At 44.4% G+C, this 16,641-nt stretch overlaps 1 protein-coding gene across 7 annotated transcripts in view; it reads right to left on the bottom strand.

The window, feature by feature from the left end:
* Positions 1-16,641, bottom strand: part of stxbp5b (syntaxin binding protein 5b (tomosyn)) — a 31,532-nt gene that overhangs the window by 3,694 nt on the left and 11,197 nt on the right. The window contains exons 6-28 of one of the 7 annotated variants that reach the window (XM_030443560.1): positions 15,131-15,194; positions 13,892-13,975; positions 13,329-13,452; positions 12,285-12,363; positions 11,456-11,610; positions 11,280-11,352; positions 10,449-10,596; positions 10,251-10,318; positions 10,082-10,122; positions 9,560-9,780; positions 9,202-9,386; positions 8,739-8,864; positions 7,513-7,664; positions 6,681-6,764; positions 6,130-6,192; positions 5,994-6,050; positions 5,846-5,893; positions 4,729-4,776; positions 2,996-3,235; positions 2,085-2,442; positions 1,807-1,972; positions 380-491; positions 40-260 (exon numbers count right to left, since the gene is read on the bottom strand). In XM_030443560.1, the coding sequence (XP_030299420.1) occupies positions 40-260; positions 380-491; positions 1,807-1,972; positions 2,085-2,442; positions 2,996-3,235; positions 4,729-4,776; positions 5,846-5,893; positions 5,994-6,050; positions 6,130-6,192; positions 6,681-6,764; positions 7,513-7,664; positions 8,739-8,864; positions 9,202-9,386; positions 9,560-9,780; positions 10,082-10,122; positions 10,251-10,318; positions 10,449-10,596; positions 11,280-11,352; positions 11,456-11,610; positions 12,285-12,363; positions 13,329-13,452; positions 13,892-13,975; positions 15,131-15,194 (2,917 nt within the window). The other 6 variants (XM_030443555.1, XM_030443557.1, XM_030443561.1 and 3 more) reach the window with 6 other exon arrangements.

The following is a 16,641-nucleotide window of genomic DNA, read 5'->3' as shown; positions in this document are numbered from 1 at the left end:
ACAATGTTTTAGCTGCTGAAGGTAAAGTCGAGCGCGTACATCGTGGGCGTGTTTGGAAAACGAGTCTGCGCTGGCCATCATGGCTGCCGTTCTCTCCTCCAGCTCGCCCAGTTTCTGCCCCCTCTCGTCCAGAGCTATCCGGGCGCGGGCCAGGTCTCCCACAACCCCAGACGCTGCACCCTTCATGCCCTCCATGCCCCCTGGGCCCGGGATGTGCTGCGCCAAGCTACGAGAGGCCTTGCCTGAAGCCGTTTCACCAACTGCCAAAGATAGGAAAAGAGAGTGATCAGTTTCATGTGTTCGTAAATCACAGCTGTCGATTTGCACCTTCTTATGACAAAATCTGATGTGATCCGACACTCGGCCCTTCAGTACTCACAGAGGTCCTCTCTGTCCAGAGACTGAGCTCCTCCACCGAAAAGGCCTTTGAAGAAACCTCTGTTAGGAGCCTCTGGCGTCTCCACAGGGGTGAATAACTCACTGAGCATCTCCTGAGGACGACAGAGACAGCAGCACGTTTGAATACGTTTACAATATAGGTTAACCACTAACCAAATAAGGTAGTATTTATAAGTTTTAAGTTATAGAATTGTTGGTTATCTTTATACATTTGCTTCTCTATAGTACTGAACATTACTGTTTTAGTGTCTTTAAAAATGTAATATTTTCAGTTTATATCTAGTTTTATGTCTTCAAGTTTTATCTCAGTCAAATAAAATCTTCTGTTTTCAATCCTTTAAAGGAGAACTCCGGCCGTTTTGAACTCATATCCCTGTTGATCGAGGTTCCCGAGTGCTGTCAGTAGGAAAAATAACGTGAATTATTTTGCACAATATTGACCAGATGTCAGGACGGCAGCTAAAGCGAACCTATGGGGGCAGACATCCTTAAGTTTCACTTTTCGGTTATGTCCACCACCATAGGTTCGCTTTAGCTGCCGTTCTGATACTAGGCAAATACTGTGCCAAATGTTCTCGTCATTTTTCCTAATGACAGCACTCGGTAACCTCGATCAACAGGGATATGGGTTAAAAACAGCCGAAGTTCTCCTTTAAGAGTCATCATGACTGATAATAATTATAATGATCGTGTAATATCATATGTTGATGATTCCTGGAAACCTTTAAATGATCTGAGATGGCTACTGTACTGTGAAAATCTCATTCTCTACAACCCAGATTCTAAAAAAGTTGGAACACTGTGTAAATTATAATTTTATGTGTTACATCATCACCATCTTTTTTTTTTTTTTTTTTTTTTAAATAAATGCATATTCCGAATTTGATGCCAGAAAACAAAAACTTAACAGCCGTGGAGTTGACATCGACATGAAGACAGAGCTCTGAGATGGGCGTGTCCTGACCCATGTGCACTCATGTAATAATGTGTAATAACCACAATTGTTGTGCACTGCAGCTCATGTGATCCCATCGTGAGACAGTCTCTAGTTGCGTTCAGTTTATTTATTATATTTAACGTATTCATGTATGTATATCTGCATGCCTGCTTTTGTCGACGTTAAATCTGACAAAAACGATAGAGGATCTCTTCTTGCCCACAGAAGACGCTTCGTGTGTCGTTGTTGTTGTTAAGAAGCCCAAAAGATTCATTTACAAGCACGATGCATAATATTAAAAATGACATTCCACACAGTCCACAGCGCAGGAAGTACAAAAACGCCCACACACTTCTAGTGAAGTCTGTTTCCTCGCAGCCTACGTGGAAAGTCTGTTTCTCCACACTTTGAAATATTGGCTCTGAAAATTAAAACGCTAATTAAACATTTCCCACAAGTCATTCACTGACCTGCAGGTTATCGCAGGTCTCCTGGCTGTAGGTGATCCTCTGGATCTCGGTGGCGGAGGTGAGATACAGGGCCTGACCCAGGTTGGAGAAGGAGAACGTTCTGGCTATGCGCATGTCTGTCAGCGGCAGGTAGTTCACGTCCAGCAGAGGCCTTAGACTGGGTAAACTGGGATCACACGAAGCAGAGGCATCGTTTCACACCAAGAACCGTGCGACACAAATGCTGCGGACGTTATTTCGTGAGATATTTTGAAAGTAGAAGCCATCATAGACGATACCTCAGAGTCATGATGTGCCCATTAGCACAGAAACAGGCGATGCAGTTAGCTCCGGCCATCTGCACCACGTCCGCCCTCAGCACGAAGGAGGACTCTGTGATGTTGTGTTTGTAGATGCGGGTGTGGGAGGGCATGGCCACCACCTTGGCCTGCTTCTCTGAGCACAGCACTGCAAACTGGGATTCTGGACCCTCCTGTGATGACGGAGGGGAGGCCGGCCTGCGCCTCCTCGTCTTCTCCTTCTCCTCGTCTGAGGCGTTTGGGTCATACCACGGCTCGTAGGAAGGGGGCAGCAGAGCTCCAGTAGAATCCAACAGGGCCATAGTCAAAATGCCTCCTTTGAGACTGACCAGAGTGCCTGAGGAGTGAGTATCACGGAGGGATTGTTTTTTTCATTCGGATGAGAGACGGCCTTCAAACTACGACAGGATATAAACCTATAAAGCTTTTCTGATTGTAAAGATTTCTCCTGACTTCACCAGCTGGGAACTCAAATCGCTGACTGTTCTTACAGCTTGTATGTGGAAAATAGACATGGAAATCTTACTCTATCGATGTTAAGGTAGTATAGGCTCCTTCTCCTTAAAAAAGTAACATGAATACACAGTAAGTGACTCAATAACAACTTCTCACTGCGCAGACATTTCAAGAGATGAACACAATTTCCCTCTGCCCCGCCCCACCAACGCTTCCTTCCTTAATTCTAACGGCTCTTCACAGTACAAGAAAGAGCCATTAAGACACTTTAGGCCACAAGTGTCATTCTGATGTCTGAACCTCTGCTGCAAACAGCTGGTATTCTCCAGTTTGTAAGGACAGAGGCTTAGAGTGGTCAATGTGCTGTAGACAGGTGTAGGAGATAAGCCCAGCACCATTGTTTCTTAACTTAAAAGTTCAGTTCGGTGTCTTACCGCAGGAGGAGATGCCAACGGGTTGCTGCAGCCTCTGGTCCCCGCCGGGCGGCAGGCTGAGGGCCACCATCATCACAGAGCCCTGCGTGGTCCCCACCAGCACACAGGGGCCGATCTGGCTGTCGTTCTTCCTGGGGTAACTCTCACAGAAGTGAAAGGCGGAGATGGCCTCTCGAGATTCTCTGTCGATGCTGGTTACACTTGAACTACGCGAGCGCGTGAACGAGTTATCCTTGGCGTCTGGACAGCAGGACGGGAGCACAAAATGAGAGAATGAGGAAACAGCTTGTGCGCAAAGAAAACGTTTATAAGAGGACTTCTGCCCAGGCAAAAAGCAGAGTTAGAGATGTTCCCCCGGCAATCAAACCCACCAGCTCAAAGCTCAGGTAACATGTTAGAGCGACGTCCTGCTGCCGTTAAGTTGCACCAAAACGCTTTTTTTACATTGAGAAGCTCTTGCACAGTTTCTTTTCTTTAAACTGTTTGCGGAATGCACCTTTTTTTGCAGCTAAATTTAACAACAACATTCTCAATGTGAAAAAAAAATGTTTTAAAAAAATGCTTAAGATGTGCTTGTAGTACTACAGGGACTCCAAAAGGAAGAGCTGGTATTTAAGGAGCGAGAATTATTCATGCCTCATTACCGCGCTGACGGCAGCTGAAACACAAGCTTTCACCCTCTTTAAAAAGCTAACGAGGGATCCCGACAGAAACGCGAAAAAAAAAGATCTGCGACACAGAGATGGAGGCCAAAACAAGCAGCCCGTCGTGTGTGTCCTTCACAAGGAAAAAAAAACTGCAAACAAGAAAAGCAGGATTTTTTTTTTTTTTTAACACCCAGTGCAGTCAGGACAGTGCAGCGTCCTCAGACAAGAGTGAAACCATCACTGTGAGAAGATTAGTGTCGCATGTCAACCCATTCAGAATAAAAAGCCCCAGCGGTGGTGGGGGTTAGTACCAGTTATCCCACTTCAGACCATGTCAGACCGCGGCTGGTCCACTCACAGGAGTTGGGGGCTGACTTAGTTCTACAGACGCCCGCTTTCAGGCTCATCCTGGCTGCGGCCTTGCCTTCCTTCACGCAACAATTTTGCTTCTTACACATGAGAGAGCGCCGTCGCTTGGACCTGTCCTCTGCTCACAGTGCAAACAAAGTTCCTCTCAACGTACATTAAAACATCACGAGATAGAAGGAGTCTCATATTTACACACAACATGCTTAGACAATAAGCAGTTCTCCAAACCGGTCGGCAGAATAAGTGTTGGCATCGTGCACTGCTGCAAACCTTGGATGTGGTGGAACTTTTAAGTGTCTTTATGTTTCGATTTCCTGCTGTTACAACGATCGCTTAAAAAAATACTCAGTTTCCTTGTTGTACAGACGGCTGCCACATGTCCCAACAGTTTGTAACATGACCCGGTTTTGTCGCCCCGCAGCCGTCTCGCCAAGCGCAAATGAACCCATCGTTCCCTCCGTCTCCCGCCAAGAAAAAACAGCTCGTTTACACGAAACGTATGCATGAAACTTAACGTACCCATGGTTTGCGGAAATGCACGACGCCAACATTTTTTATTCTGGCGACCGGTCCGAGCACGCTCTCAGAGATCATATTCTGCTGAGCACTGAAAACAAAAGCAGCTGCCAAAAAGGAAAACCTGTAGAAAAAAAAATGTAAAGATTCTTGGAAGCTAGAATTCAGCAATTTTTTTTTTTTTTTTTTTTTTTGGCTTACCCATGTCTGGCTTTTCACTAGACGAGCTAATTTTCCGTGACATCTTGGCTGTAAACAGAAACAGATACTACCATTTTATTTTATAAAACGACGGCTAAAAGTGAAAAATATGTACTTTTTAAGAAATTGCAATCAAAAGATTCCATAATCATCATTTCAGTAATCTGTGACATTGTTTGAACCGAGTCATTCTTAAGGGTGGTGATGCACACTGAAGGACAACTGTGGAGGATATTCATGCATTATGTACATTATGCTCAGATGACTTAGCTTTATAAGAAGAATATTCTGGTTCCAAAAACAATTTACTTGATTTTTAGCTGTTGCTTTGAACGCTGCTCGCTCGCTACCGGGGGCTTGTTGCCAATCCTAAAAATATAAAACCTCAAAAGTTGCCTGCAGTCCATTACCACCCTTAGAGAAACCCTGAGAATACAAATGAGGCTAAGAGGCATCACAGACAACCAGAGGGCCTGTAATGTCAAACAAAGCAAGAGGCAGACAAGGAAAAAAAAAAGGTAATTGCAATTCAGTGAACATAGTTATGCCAAGAGAGTGGGAGGAGGAAAAAAAAAAAAAAATCAGTGGGTAGCTAAACAGTTAACACTGAATCCCTGGAATCAGAAAAAACACACACAGCAAGTGTCTACAGTCGGAGGGAAATAATGCACTTAGACATTTAAGTGACACGGTTAGACATTAGTACGGTAAAGAATAAGGCACAACGCAGATTTTCTATGCTTTTCGAAATTAGTAGGAGAAGCAACACTTGCCAATTTAGCGTAATGTTTCAGCAGCAGCCTGAGGCTTTCTGACAGAAATCTGCATAGAAAATCTGCGGCCCGAAATTCGAAAAAAAGATCTCCTGTCATGCATTCGGTAAAAGAATCCTGATTCATTTCACGAAATCAAGCCCCCCCCCCCCCCCCCCCCCAAAGAACCGCATGATTAGTAAGAATCCATTTTCTTGAGTTCACGTCTGTCTTTCATTGGCACAAGATGCACAGATTTGACGGTGGATTAAGGCACAGTGTGGTTAGAACGCTGTCATTCAACAGAGAGACAGAGAGAGAGCGAGTGTAATCAGAGGGAAATAACGTCTGGATGAATACACTACCAAAGTCATTGGCAACCGTCTTGGAAAAGCGTCTGCTTTTAGACTTCACTGGAAATGAGGTTCAAAAAAGGACAAATCAGACAACTGCAGCCATTTTTTAAAAAACGCTCAAATGTGAGTGGACATGCAGCTCTCGACTGTACAGTACCCTTCTCTATGAACCTCTGTTTCCTTTCATCGTCTGAATTGCAAGGTGAGGCAGATCCTACACGACAGATGGCAGCATTTGAACAAGATGTTATTCAAAATTTGACGTATCTGTTTGTACCTGTAGGGAGGCTTACCTGACGTGGGAGATTTGCAGCGATCCTCTGAGGTGTTGGAGCCGTCGTTGGAATCACCGAGAGCTGTGGGAGCCACAAAGGTTGTGATTAAAGGTGGCAGAATTAGTCCTAAGCGTGGACTACTCTTAGCAGGTTTTACTAAAAGCTATGCCAACACCGACGTGGAAATAATCAAGGGTCACCTATCTGAAAGCAGGCAGGGACAGCTAACCCATGCAGTGGAGTAAATAAGCCACATCTGAGCTCAGTTCACAGATCTAGAACAAATCTGTTGACTCAAGCTGTCAGCAGATTTAATCTAGCAAAATAGGAAGCAGGGTTTAAAGATAAACTACCTGATTTTGATCAAGCGCGCCAAAGTCTCAAAATACCCCCCCCCCCCCCCCCCCACCAGTTCACTGCTGATGTTTTTTTTAAAAAGCCAATAGTGAGCTTCGGGGCTTCGGGGACGCGAATTCATCAAAATCAGGGATTGAGAAAAGGGGAAGGCTTAGAGGAGAGGAATGGTACTGTGGGGGGGGAGGAAGAAATTGTGACACAACATAACTTACTGACAAGAGATGGGCGAAGTTTTTTCAGAGACTCAATATACAATTTAGAAAGTCTGGACATGCAAGACGCCTTAGGTGGAATGTCTTCATCACAGAGAGAGAGGCCGACAGTGAAGACAGTGAATCAGAAAAAAAAATAATGAATCAGAGGTGCAAAAGAAGAAGATGAAGAGTCTCAGAGGCTTGATGCTGGATTTCTAATTGTCTGCCAGGCGAAACGCCACCGGTGAAAACATCTTTTTATTCACACTCGGTCAATTTGGACATTTTGCTTTCATAACATGTCGTCTTTCTGAGGAGTAAAATATATTCTTACTACATAATTAGTAAAAATTCATCTATCAGACATTGAGATTGCTTTTAATGACAGAGGATTCGGTTGATAGTCTTGAATCCAACATCAGGCCACTGAGACTGAAAAGAATGAGCAGAAACAGAGAACGACAGGATGATAAGACAGAGACAAAAACAAAAGACAAGTCAGAAACAGCAAGCGGATCACAAGAATTATGTGTTGCTTTATCGCAGTAGCCGCTCTGACTGCACGGATCATGAACACGCATGCTCCGCCGTCTCCGCTCTGTCCAACTGAACAGATGGAGAAGCTGTCAGCGATGCCCCCTGTTGAGGGACAGGAGCTACTGCAGGGGGCGGTGCTCATGGTGTGAAAGTCGAGGCGGTTGCCAAGTGTCGGGCCTGCCTCCCCAACCCCGCCGCTCAACAGCCAGAACCGGAGACAGCTAACTGCTCATTGTACTGAACGTATCAAGCACTTATTTCAAGGTTGAAAATGTGAGTCGGGGCTGGTGCCGAGCTACAGAGCGCGGCTCACCTCCAGAGGGCTGTCTCTGTTTGCGTGGGGAGCGCGGCTGCCTCTGGTAGGGGTCGGACGGGCTGTAAAGCTCCGTCGTGCCCATGTTGAGGAGCAGAGTTTTCTGGAGGTAGTCCACCACAGCCAGACCGCTACTGTTCCCAAACACCACACTGAAACACAGGAGGGAAGAGGAACACAGTGGAGTCAGGATTTGGATGCTATTTTTACTTTTAACCCTTCGAACTCTGCAATGGAGAAGGTCTGCCTAAAGCTTATGATGATTTCATTTCTTGGACTATTTTCAAATGCTTCATACCCTTAAAATATCTGTACAGCCTAAACTAAAAGGTGAAGGAAGTCATTAAACCATAACAGTATTAAACTGTGCCGTACATCTTTAAAAAATTACATGTTTTTTTTTTTTTATCAATTTCTACCAAATTAACACAAAAAACATATTGATCCAAATCCATTCTGAATGTAGAATCATAAACTATATATTTTTTAAACTCCACTAATTTCACACATTTAAATGTGTTTACAGGTCATGAGGAAAAATACTGCACATGTGACAAAGGTGGTGTCAAGCTTTTTTTGGCTCAAGAGGAAGCTGCATGTAATCTGATAAATTTGCAGTGCACTGACGTCACTCGATGGCTAAGTTGCATTGTGGGTAATGTAGGCACCAGGTTGTGAAAAGCAAGAAGAATGCATGGAAAGAAAAAGGTGATATATCTGGTTATTCTGTATCAATTTTGATCTGATGCCTACATAACCCACAATGCAACTTAACCACTGACTAGTGTAATGACTGGTAAAATTATTGAAACCGTGTAAAAAAAAAAAAAAATCAAGCTTTTCTTCTCCACGGCACAACTGCCTGTAACAAAACGACAACATCGCGAGCGTACAACGTGAGGACGTAGCTTTCCGCTCTCAAAAGAATGAATGCTCTCGATTATGGTTTTCATCTTAGATTGAATTAATCAGGATCATGCAGACGATGCCTCCTGCGGCCAGTAGGAGGTCAGTTTTCAGAGCTTTATTACAGGCAGGCTTTATTTACAGTTGCGAGATATAAATGGTTGCTGCCGTCTGCGAGACAGGATGCAATTTAAGAACCTTGAGGCACACAAATTTAGCACAAAAAAAAAACAGCTGCTGGACGGGGATAACCACCGCTATCAAGACGAGTGTGGGCATAAAGTGATGTGATCGACTGCACATGTGGCGTAGAGACTTACAGGCCGTAGGAGGAGTTGATAGCCAGGCTGGTGATTGGCTGAGGTGGCTCCCCGCTCACCCACACCAGCTGGATCACCAGCTCCACCTGGTAGCCCGGAGACTGCTTCAGCGGGGAGCTCCGCACCCTGCATTGAACACACAGCAGGATGAGACACGCCGGAATGAGTTATCAGCCCCACTGACAATATCATCACTTTTTATTATTGTTATTCCCCTTTCCACCAATTTTACCGTCAAAACACTCTCATCATTTTTAATATTTCTTATAAGGAGGATTACGTTCCCCTGGTGTGCTGATGAGAGATGGAGCAGGCTGACTGAGAGGAGAGAATAGATGACTACATTACCGAGTTTAATGATCTTTCTGCCATCAGTTTTTTATCTGTTCAGTGACAGCCTGCTTCACAGTGACCTAAATAAGTGATCCCGATTCTAGCGAGAGAAAAAAGAAACTCTCCTTACTGCAGGCATGGTATATTGTCCCGCGGTCCGTCGGAGGAGTTGCTGCCCGTGGGGGGTTGGGCGAGAGGCTCGCTCTCCTGGGGGCTGGAGGAAGCTCCCGGGGTGAGCTGGGTGGGGGTCTGATCCCCTCCCGGGTCGGGGGAGTCCCCGTCGGTGAACTCGCCCTGCATGCGCACCTCCAAAAGCTAAACACAAGAGGTAGAGTTGTAGTTTTTTTGGACGTGTTGACAATCGCCACTCAAAATACTTGCATCTCTTCTAGCCTTGGAGGAAATTCCGTCAGGACCGTCTACTCCCTGAGCGTTACAGTGACTCAGACAAATGAAAGAAAATACAAAAAGACAAGAGTTTGACCCACCTGCACTTCTTCAGTAGTGACTTCCTGTTTGCTGAACCTGTAGGCGATAACGTGAGCGGACACCCCGGCCACACAGAGCATCCTGCTCTCGGGGCACCAGGACAAGGTCTGGATGGCGAACGGGTCCTCCTCGACTATATCCGCGCTCGGCTTGTCCTCCTTACCGCGAGCCCTCTCGAACACCTTGGCAGTCTTCAGCTTGTACAGCACTTGGAGCATCACTTTGAGAAGAGGGAAAAAAAAAGATAAGCCGCCTTGTGTGTTTAGGTCAATCACGTACTGTAGTTCCAGGCAGCATTACGTGCACAACAGTATCAGAGAGTGGAGATATTTATGCGGATGATACTGGTTTGTACACACATGCTTCAACACCATAGTCCGCTACCCAAAATCTGATGGCCATGTAAATATAGGCTCATAACCGTTCCCTGCAGTATGACTTTTGAAGGCACACATCCAACGTCAGAAAATATTGTACATACCTCCATAAATATTATTAATGAGGCAAACAAAAATACTCACATGCAGAAGCATCCCAAAACTTGATCGACCCATCAGCATGTCTATTAAGAGAACAACAGAATATGAGATCATTCGAACATCGTGACAACGCCGCGTTCGTACTTGAATAACGGTCGTGAATTAAAATAAACTGACTGATTCATTCATTCGTTGATAATTAGACACTAACCCAGTGATTATGATCTCTGGATAACTCTGAGTGCCTTGACCCCAGTTTCCTCCACTAATGGGCCACTCCTGAGAAAAGGAAGAAAAATACCCTCAGTTTAGAAATGGATTTATATGAAGTTGTTTGTTTGTTTTGCAGCCGTCCTACAGCTGTGTTACCAGTTTAGTAGCATAAACAGTGCATGTACAGGTCGTTTACCTTCTTGCTGTAACCTTGTCTCTTTTGCCGGCTGCCGACAGAGTAAAGTGCAGGGATGAGTTCAGCGGGGCAGTCGGCAAAGTACTCACAGCAGGTCACCGGTGACTCATGGATAGTCAGAGGATATGGATTCTCAAATATCGGGTACCTGTCAAGACAACGCGCAATACGTCAGATCTGAAAACGCGCTGCATCTTCAAAGCGGCTGCACTTGTCCGTCAACTGGAGGTGAAAATGACAACTTGCGTGCTGCCAGTCGATGCCCTTTGAATATTCTGGCCGACTGATGGATCCGTTTAAATGTCCCATCTAATGTTCTGATTTCTCTTTATAAAAGATTTTATTGTAATTTCACATGTGTTGAACAAACCAAATGTAATGTTAAAACAAAAACTGTGAGGAATCATTGTCTAAAAAAGTGAATAATTTTCAGCCACTGCACTCTGACACCCACATATAGAGTACAATTCAACTTGTGTCACTGCTGCCTGTGATAGTCTGCTTGATGGGTTGATAAATTATGTTATTTTTCTACGAGACCAGTGAAGAATAGGTGAGAAATACAGACTGTGACAGCTCCTGTGTGTCCTAAAAATGTAATACTACTATTATACTTGTATAATATGTACTATCACAACTACAAAGAGGAAATCTGATTTTGTCCGTTTTGTATGAAACGTCTAAATCACACATTTCTGATTTCTGATAATTACCATTAACAACTAGCGGTATCTCTTGAATGCTGCCTATTTATAGCGTGCTTGATCTCCAACACCCATATTCCTTGATGCACACCAACAACGCTCTATATTTAGAAAGCAGAATAATTACCCAATCTGTCCGAGGTCTATTACAACTAAATCCTTCTCGAGGAGGACCACCACAGCGTACGGCTCCTGAAAGTCTGGCGCGGAAAACAAAAAAAACAGCATGAAATTAACAAGGATGTCATTTCAATCTAGCGAACACTGAGACTGAACCTGTCCGGGGCGGGTGTTGCAGCTCACCGTTTGGATATGGAGTTTCACACAGCGTTAGGAAGTCTACGATGGGGTAGTCCATCTCCAGGACGGCAGTGCTCTTCCCATGCATCACGGTCAGACAGGCTCTCCTCCCCACTGTGTCGTAAGACAGACCTCCAGACAGGACATGGAATGGGTCCCTGGGTTCAGGAAACACACACACACACACACACACGCATTTTAATTGCTTATTCAATACATTTCAGCTTGTTGTGAAAAGCTACCGGGTCCATTCAGCGGTGAATGGCTGAAGAGGGACACCAAAATTTTACTGCATTCTCTGGAGATTCTTCGCCCCCATTTCGAAAGCATCTATGAAGGGAGGAGCCTACTTTTTTTTAATTATAATGACAACTATATTAATCCCTGTCCTCTAATACCTGAAAAAATGTGAGGGATAATTAGATCAGCTTCGGTGAAACAGTTTATTTTTTTTTTTATGTCACATTTTTATAGGAAAGTTCTGTCTTATCCTTTGTGACCTTGACGTAACAAGCTTGTTCTCCTCAGACAATGATAACTGTGTTAAAAGTGATCATCGCAATGTGATTAATGGAACAACAAATCATCTGTCATGATCATTAACTAATGATCACAACAAAACAAAGCCCGCGGGAGCATGGAAATAATTATTAGACAGCTTTCCACCTAATTTCCATCAGCAGCAGGACACGGTCCACAGGACCGGCCTGTTAGACGTACGCTGCTGTCGTGACAGAAAAACAGGAAAGGCTACTTTCAGTGCAGGATATGGATTTTAAACCAGAGTCATTAAGACACAGGATGGGTGGGGACTTGTTACCATCACACGTACCCAGCCCTTGTTGTTTTGTATTCCACCTTCAGGATAGGCTTGCATGGTTCTGGCTTTTTTCCATCCTTAGGCTGCTTTCCTAATGGAGGTCAAATGGGAAAAAAAAAAAAAAACAGGGGTCAGCTCGATTTTGTCCTGATGGATATCTGCAGATTAACCCGGCAAGTTCAAATGTCAGACGCCAAAATAAAAAAAAAAAATACCACTCTTCTGGGATTCAATTATTATAAAACTAAAAGACAGAAATTCAGTTTGATACCGAGTTTTGTTTCTCAAACACGCCCCAAGTGAACCATTTCCCCGAACATGTCAATAAAGGATCTCTGGCAGTGTTGTCAGGTCTGTTCAGCTCATTTTTTCCCTCCCGAGTAAACCATCTCCCCAAACAAATCAATAAAGGGTCTCTGAAAAAGAAAAAAACCCGGGATCTGAGATGAGTTAACGCCGCTGTCAGTTAGCGTTGTGGTCGTTTCTCTTCTTTTCTTTTTGTTTCTTCAGACGCGCGCGATTAAGTTTCACTCATCACGCTTTTGATTTCAACGCTCGAAACGGAAAGCTGATTTTTTTTTTAAACAAGTAAGTCTTATCGTCCTCCTCGCCGTCGACGACCAGCTCTTGCACCAGAGGCGCTACAGTCTGTCTAATAGAACACATCGATAGGAAAGTTGTTCTTTCAGCCATCTTCAGACAGTTGGGCCGTTTATTGATTCATACGGAAAGATGCAGACTCTATTGCTTTGAACAGCCACGCTCTCGTTTTAGTGTTAGAGCATCAGCCAGGATTTACAGACGCACCCTTGATTTGCGGGAGCGCCGCACATATGGTGGATGCTCCTGTACAGGCGTGGACCCGCCGCCGCCGCCGCCACCCATCTGTTTTATACACGAGTCACACCTCTTAAGATCGGAGGGACTTTGAGCCACAATGTGTGCTTTTAAAGACATATTTGGCGTCTCTCCAGCGTGCCTGCCGGTGCGTGTGTGTATATAAACAATACTACAGTGTGTGTGTGTGTGTGTGTGTGTGTGTTCAACAGTTCCTACCATGTGGTGTGATGATCTGTGCAGGCTTGGCTGGAGCTCTTACATTCCATGTGGTCAGAGTGCCATCGGAGTGGCTGCAAACAAACTGTTTACCCTCATGGTGCCAGTCGACTGAGTGGATCGCCTGGAACACAAACAGCAGCACGTCATTAGCGTGCGGTGAGCAAAGCACATGCACATTTTTTACAGCTGCGCGACGATAAATAAGACGATTTGCAGCAGCTCCGCGCGCAACCTGTTTAAAAGGGATAATGCCGGATTATTCTATTATGTTGCTCTTACTGTCGACAAATCCCTACGACAAGACTAAAACCAACAGGAGCTCCGCTGTCTGCTAAACAACAACAAGAGCGATCTGAAAATGAAAGCTCACGAGACAAAATCTTAAAGGGTCCCAGCGAGCAGATGTTTCAGGTTCGAGTCACGTGTGACGGAGGTGGCAAATTATACGAAATCAATCACGAGCGAAACACGTTGCCGCAACAGCCAGCGGGAAAAGAAAAGCGTCGACAAACTAACGAATACTCTCATAAGCGGCGAGCAGAAAGGAAATGATGCCTTACCTCATCATGATTGTAGCGGTAGTCGGCTTTTTTGCACTTCAAGTCCCACAACACCACCACCCCGCACTCAAATCCAATCAGAAGCTGCAAAAACAAGAGAGAAAAACACGAGCGAAGCTCAGAGCACGGCTGTGAAATCACATTTGACGCGTGTAACTCAGCCTGGAGTTAACGCGACTTCATCATCGCCGCCCGTCATGTTCACAGGGACTTTGACAACAAAACAACGTTTACTAAAAACTAAACTAAAAACCTACAATCAACATTTTAGTTGACTGAAATAAAACTAAAATTATATTTGACTTTGACTGACTAAAATAAAATGTATGTTTATAACATCACAATAAAGAAAAACTAAAATAACTTCTATCATAGTAAGTACCAACTAATTTAATGACTTGCTATGTTTTCACTAGAACACTTTGCAATTTTGTCCAATCATTGCAACTTTTTGTGAATTTGATAGTCAGTCAGTCAGAGCAGTGAGTTGAGTTAAGTCAGATATGCACATTCTCAAATTCACTTCCTTGTTTCTGGCTGTGAATTTACAGACATCACGTGAGTGTCTCGCATGTCCAAACAAAAATGTCTGTCTAAGACTGCACAAGGAAATTCCCTGATGTTCTTCACAAAAGCCGAAAGGTCAACAGTCGTGCACCACGTGCAACGTTGAGGCGAGACAAAGGTAAAATGTTTCTAGTGCACAGCAGACCTGGAGACAAGCGTCAAGACTGTATTCTCAATGTTCAGTGATGTGAAATGAAATCTGGATAATCTCTGGATTAACCTGTTGCATTCAATCAAAGATTGATGTATGGGCATAAATATTTGTAAAGAATAGTTTGTTACTAGGTCCATGTAGTGGCAAGTATGTATTCTGCATTCACATCCAATGCATTCTGATCTAATGATGCCACTGTTGCTACAAGACAATCAGTGTCTCCATCTCCTCTGCCGTGACACTGTCTGTGTAACACTGTGGAAGAAACATTTTCTCTTTGATTTTCACGCCAAATTCTGATGTTTATCATTGATATTTCAATTAGCTGAAGATGTTCCGCTATCAGTCTCCACTGTAGCTGCACAAGCCGTATTGACATTGTGCCATCTGCACAGGAGCGGTTATCCACAGAGAAGAGGAGAGCACATTGACAGAACTGTACAGTTTGTTTTTACAGAAAAGAAATGTAGAAATGTATGTTTGTTCCGCAGCACACGTCGTGGTCGACTATCAGTTACCTTTCCCTCATCCATGGGGTTATCGCTGATGTGCACGACAGGCCCTGGGTGTGTCTTGGTGGATCTGTGCAAGTTGGAGGGACACAAGAAGACGGAGTGCGTGTTACTGCCCGACTGACACGATGCAAAACCCGATAAATAAAATGCATCCCGAGTGTTTTTCTAAAACAAACAGTCTAGCTTTTACAGGAAGAGGAGAATACAGCGAAGCAATTAGGGAAGACGTCCAAAAAGAAAGAAAAAAAGAAAAAAAAAGAGCAAGAATATAAGATGAAAATGTGCATCAGTGCACCAGAGAGAGAGAGAGAGAGAGAGAGAGAGAGAGAGAGAGAGAGAGAAAGAGAGTCAGGACATATGAGAGAGAGAGAGAGAGGAGCGAGAAGGAAGAGAGAGCCGGGTCACATGAGGGTCTATGAGAGATTATAGTGTGTGGAGACAGCATCACCGTGGCAACAGAGCAAGGGGCATGGAGGAAGTGAAGGTCTGGCCTAAAGAAAGTGTTGCTGCCTCTGAATGTGGTCTGGCTCCAGCGGCTAATGATCTCATTGCCGCTGATGAGTCGATGCAGTCAGATATGTAGCAGCGAGTAAAAAGGCAGGGGCGGACTGGAATACGGACTCCAGCCGGCAATCGCCACATGGTACGCCATCAACACAAACTCGCGTATATATACACACAATCATTATACATTGTTTTACAGACTCGTTTGAATGTATGAAAATGTAGATTTCGCAAAATAAAAAACAATGAGTCGAAGCTGCGTCCCGGGCTTCAACCGCAACGCTAAATACGATCATTAAGACCGCAGGCTGTTTCTGTCCTCCGCAGGAAAAAAAACCTCGACTGTGAATTTCGCGAGTTTGCAGAGACAACAAACTCCGAAGCGGAAAGTGCGATGAAAAGATTTCTCTATCAGAGGCCGGACACTTCAGTCCACCAAGGAACGAAAGTGAATATCGCGTTGGAAAAACTCACACTACAGCCGAGAGCTCCTTTCTTTAATCATTTTTTCGCAGTCAAGACAGCCAAAATCATTCCCCGTCTCCTCTGTCTGCGTCGGAGACATTTATCTGAGCTGATGGCATACTTTGGTGCTCTGACACTTTCAACTCCCAGATCTGAAACGGCAATTTATCAGATTTCACCGGCGGCATTCACACACATACATACCCGCACACCTTTATACTCTACTGCCAATTTTAGCTGCCAGTCACCGTCTGGAATTATTATCATTTTTTTTTTTTTTTTTTTAGCCTGCTGGTGGGCGCCCTAGAAGAATTACCTAGAAAGTGTAACTCTGATGAGCTAAAGTTCTTCCTGTTCCCTCAAAACGTTTGTCACGCTATTAGTTTCTGTTGCTATTTCATGCACAGATTCAGGCGTTATTATAACCAACACACTTAAAACGCACACACTAAGTAGGTTGGGATCTTGTTGTCTTCATTAAGAAACAATCACAACTTCAAATGAAAAGTACGTGACTCAGGAAGAGGTGTTCAAGGCGCTTTGGT

This window comes from Sparus aurata, chromosome 16 (genome assembly GCF_900880675.1).
Source record: "Sparus aurata chromosome 16, fSpaAur1.1, whole genome shotgun sequence".
NCBI lineage: Eukaryota > Metazoa > Chordata > Actinopteri > Spariformes > Sparidae > Sparus > Sparus aurata.
The sequence above is the reverse complement of the archived record's forward strand: the minus strand, read 5'-3'. Positions and strand labels throughout refer to the sequence as shown.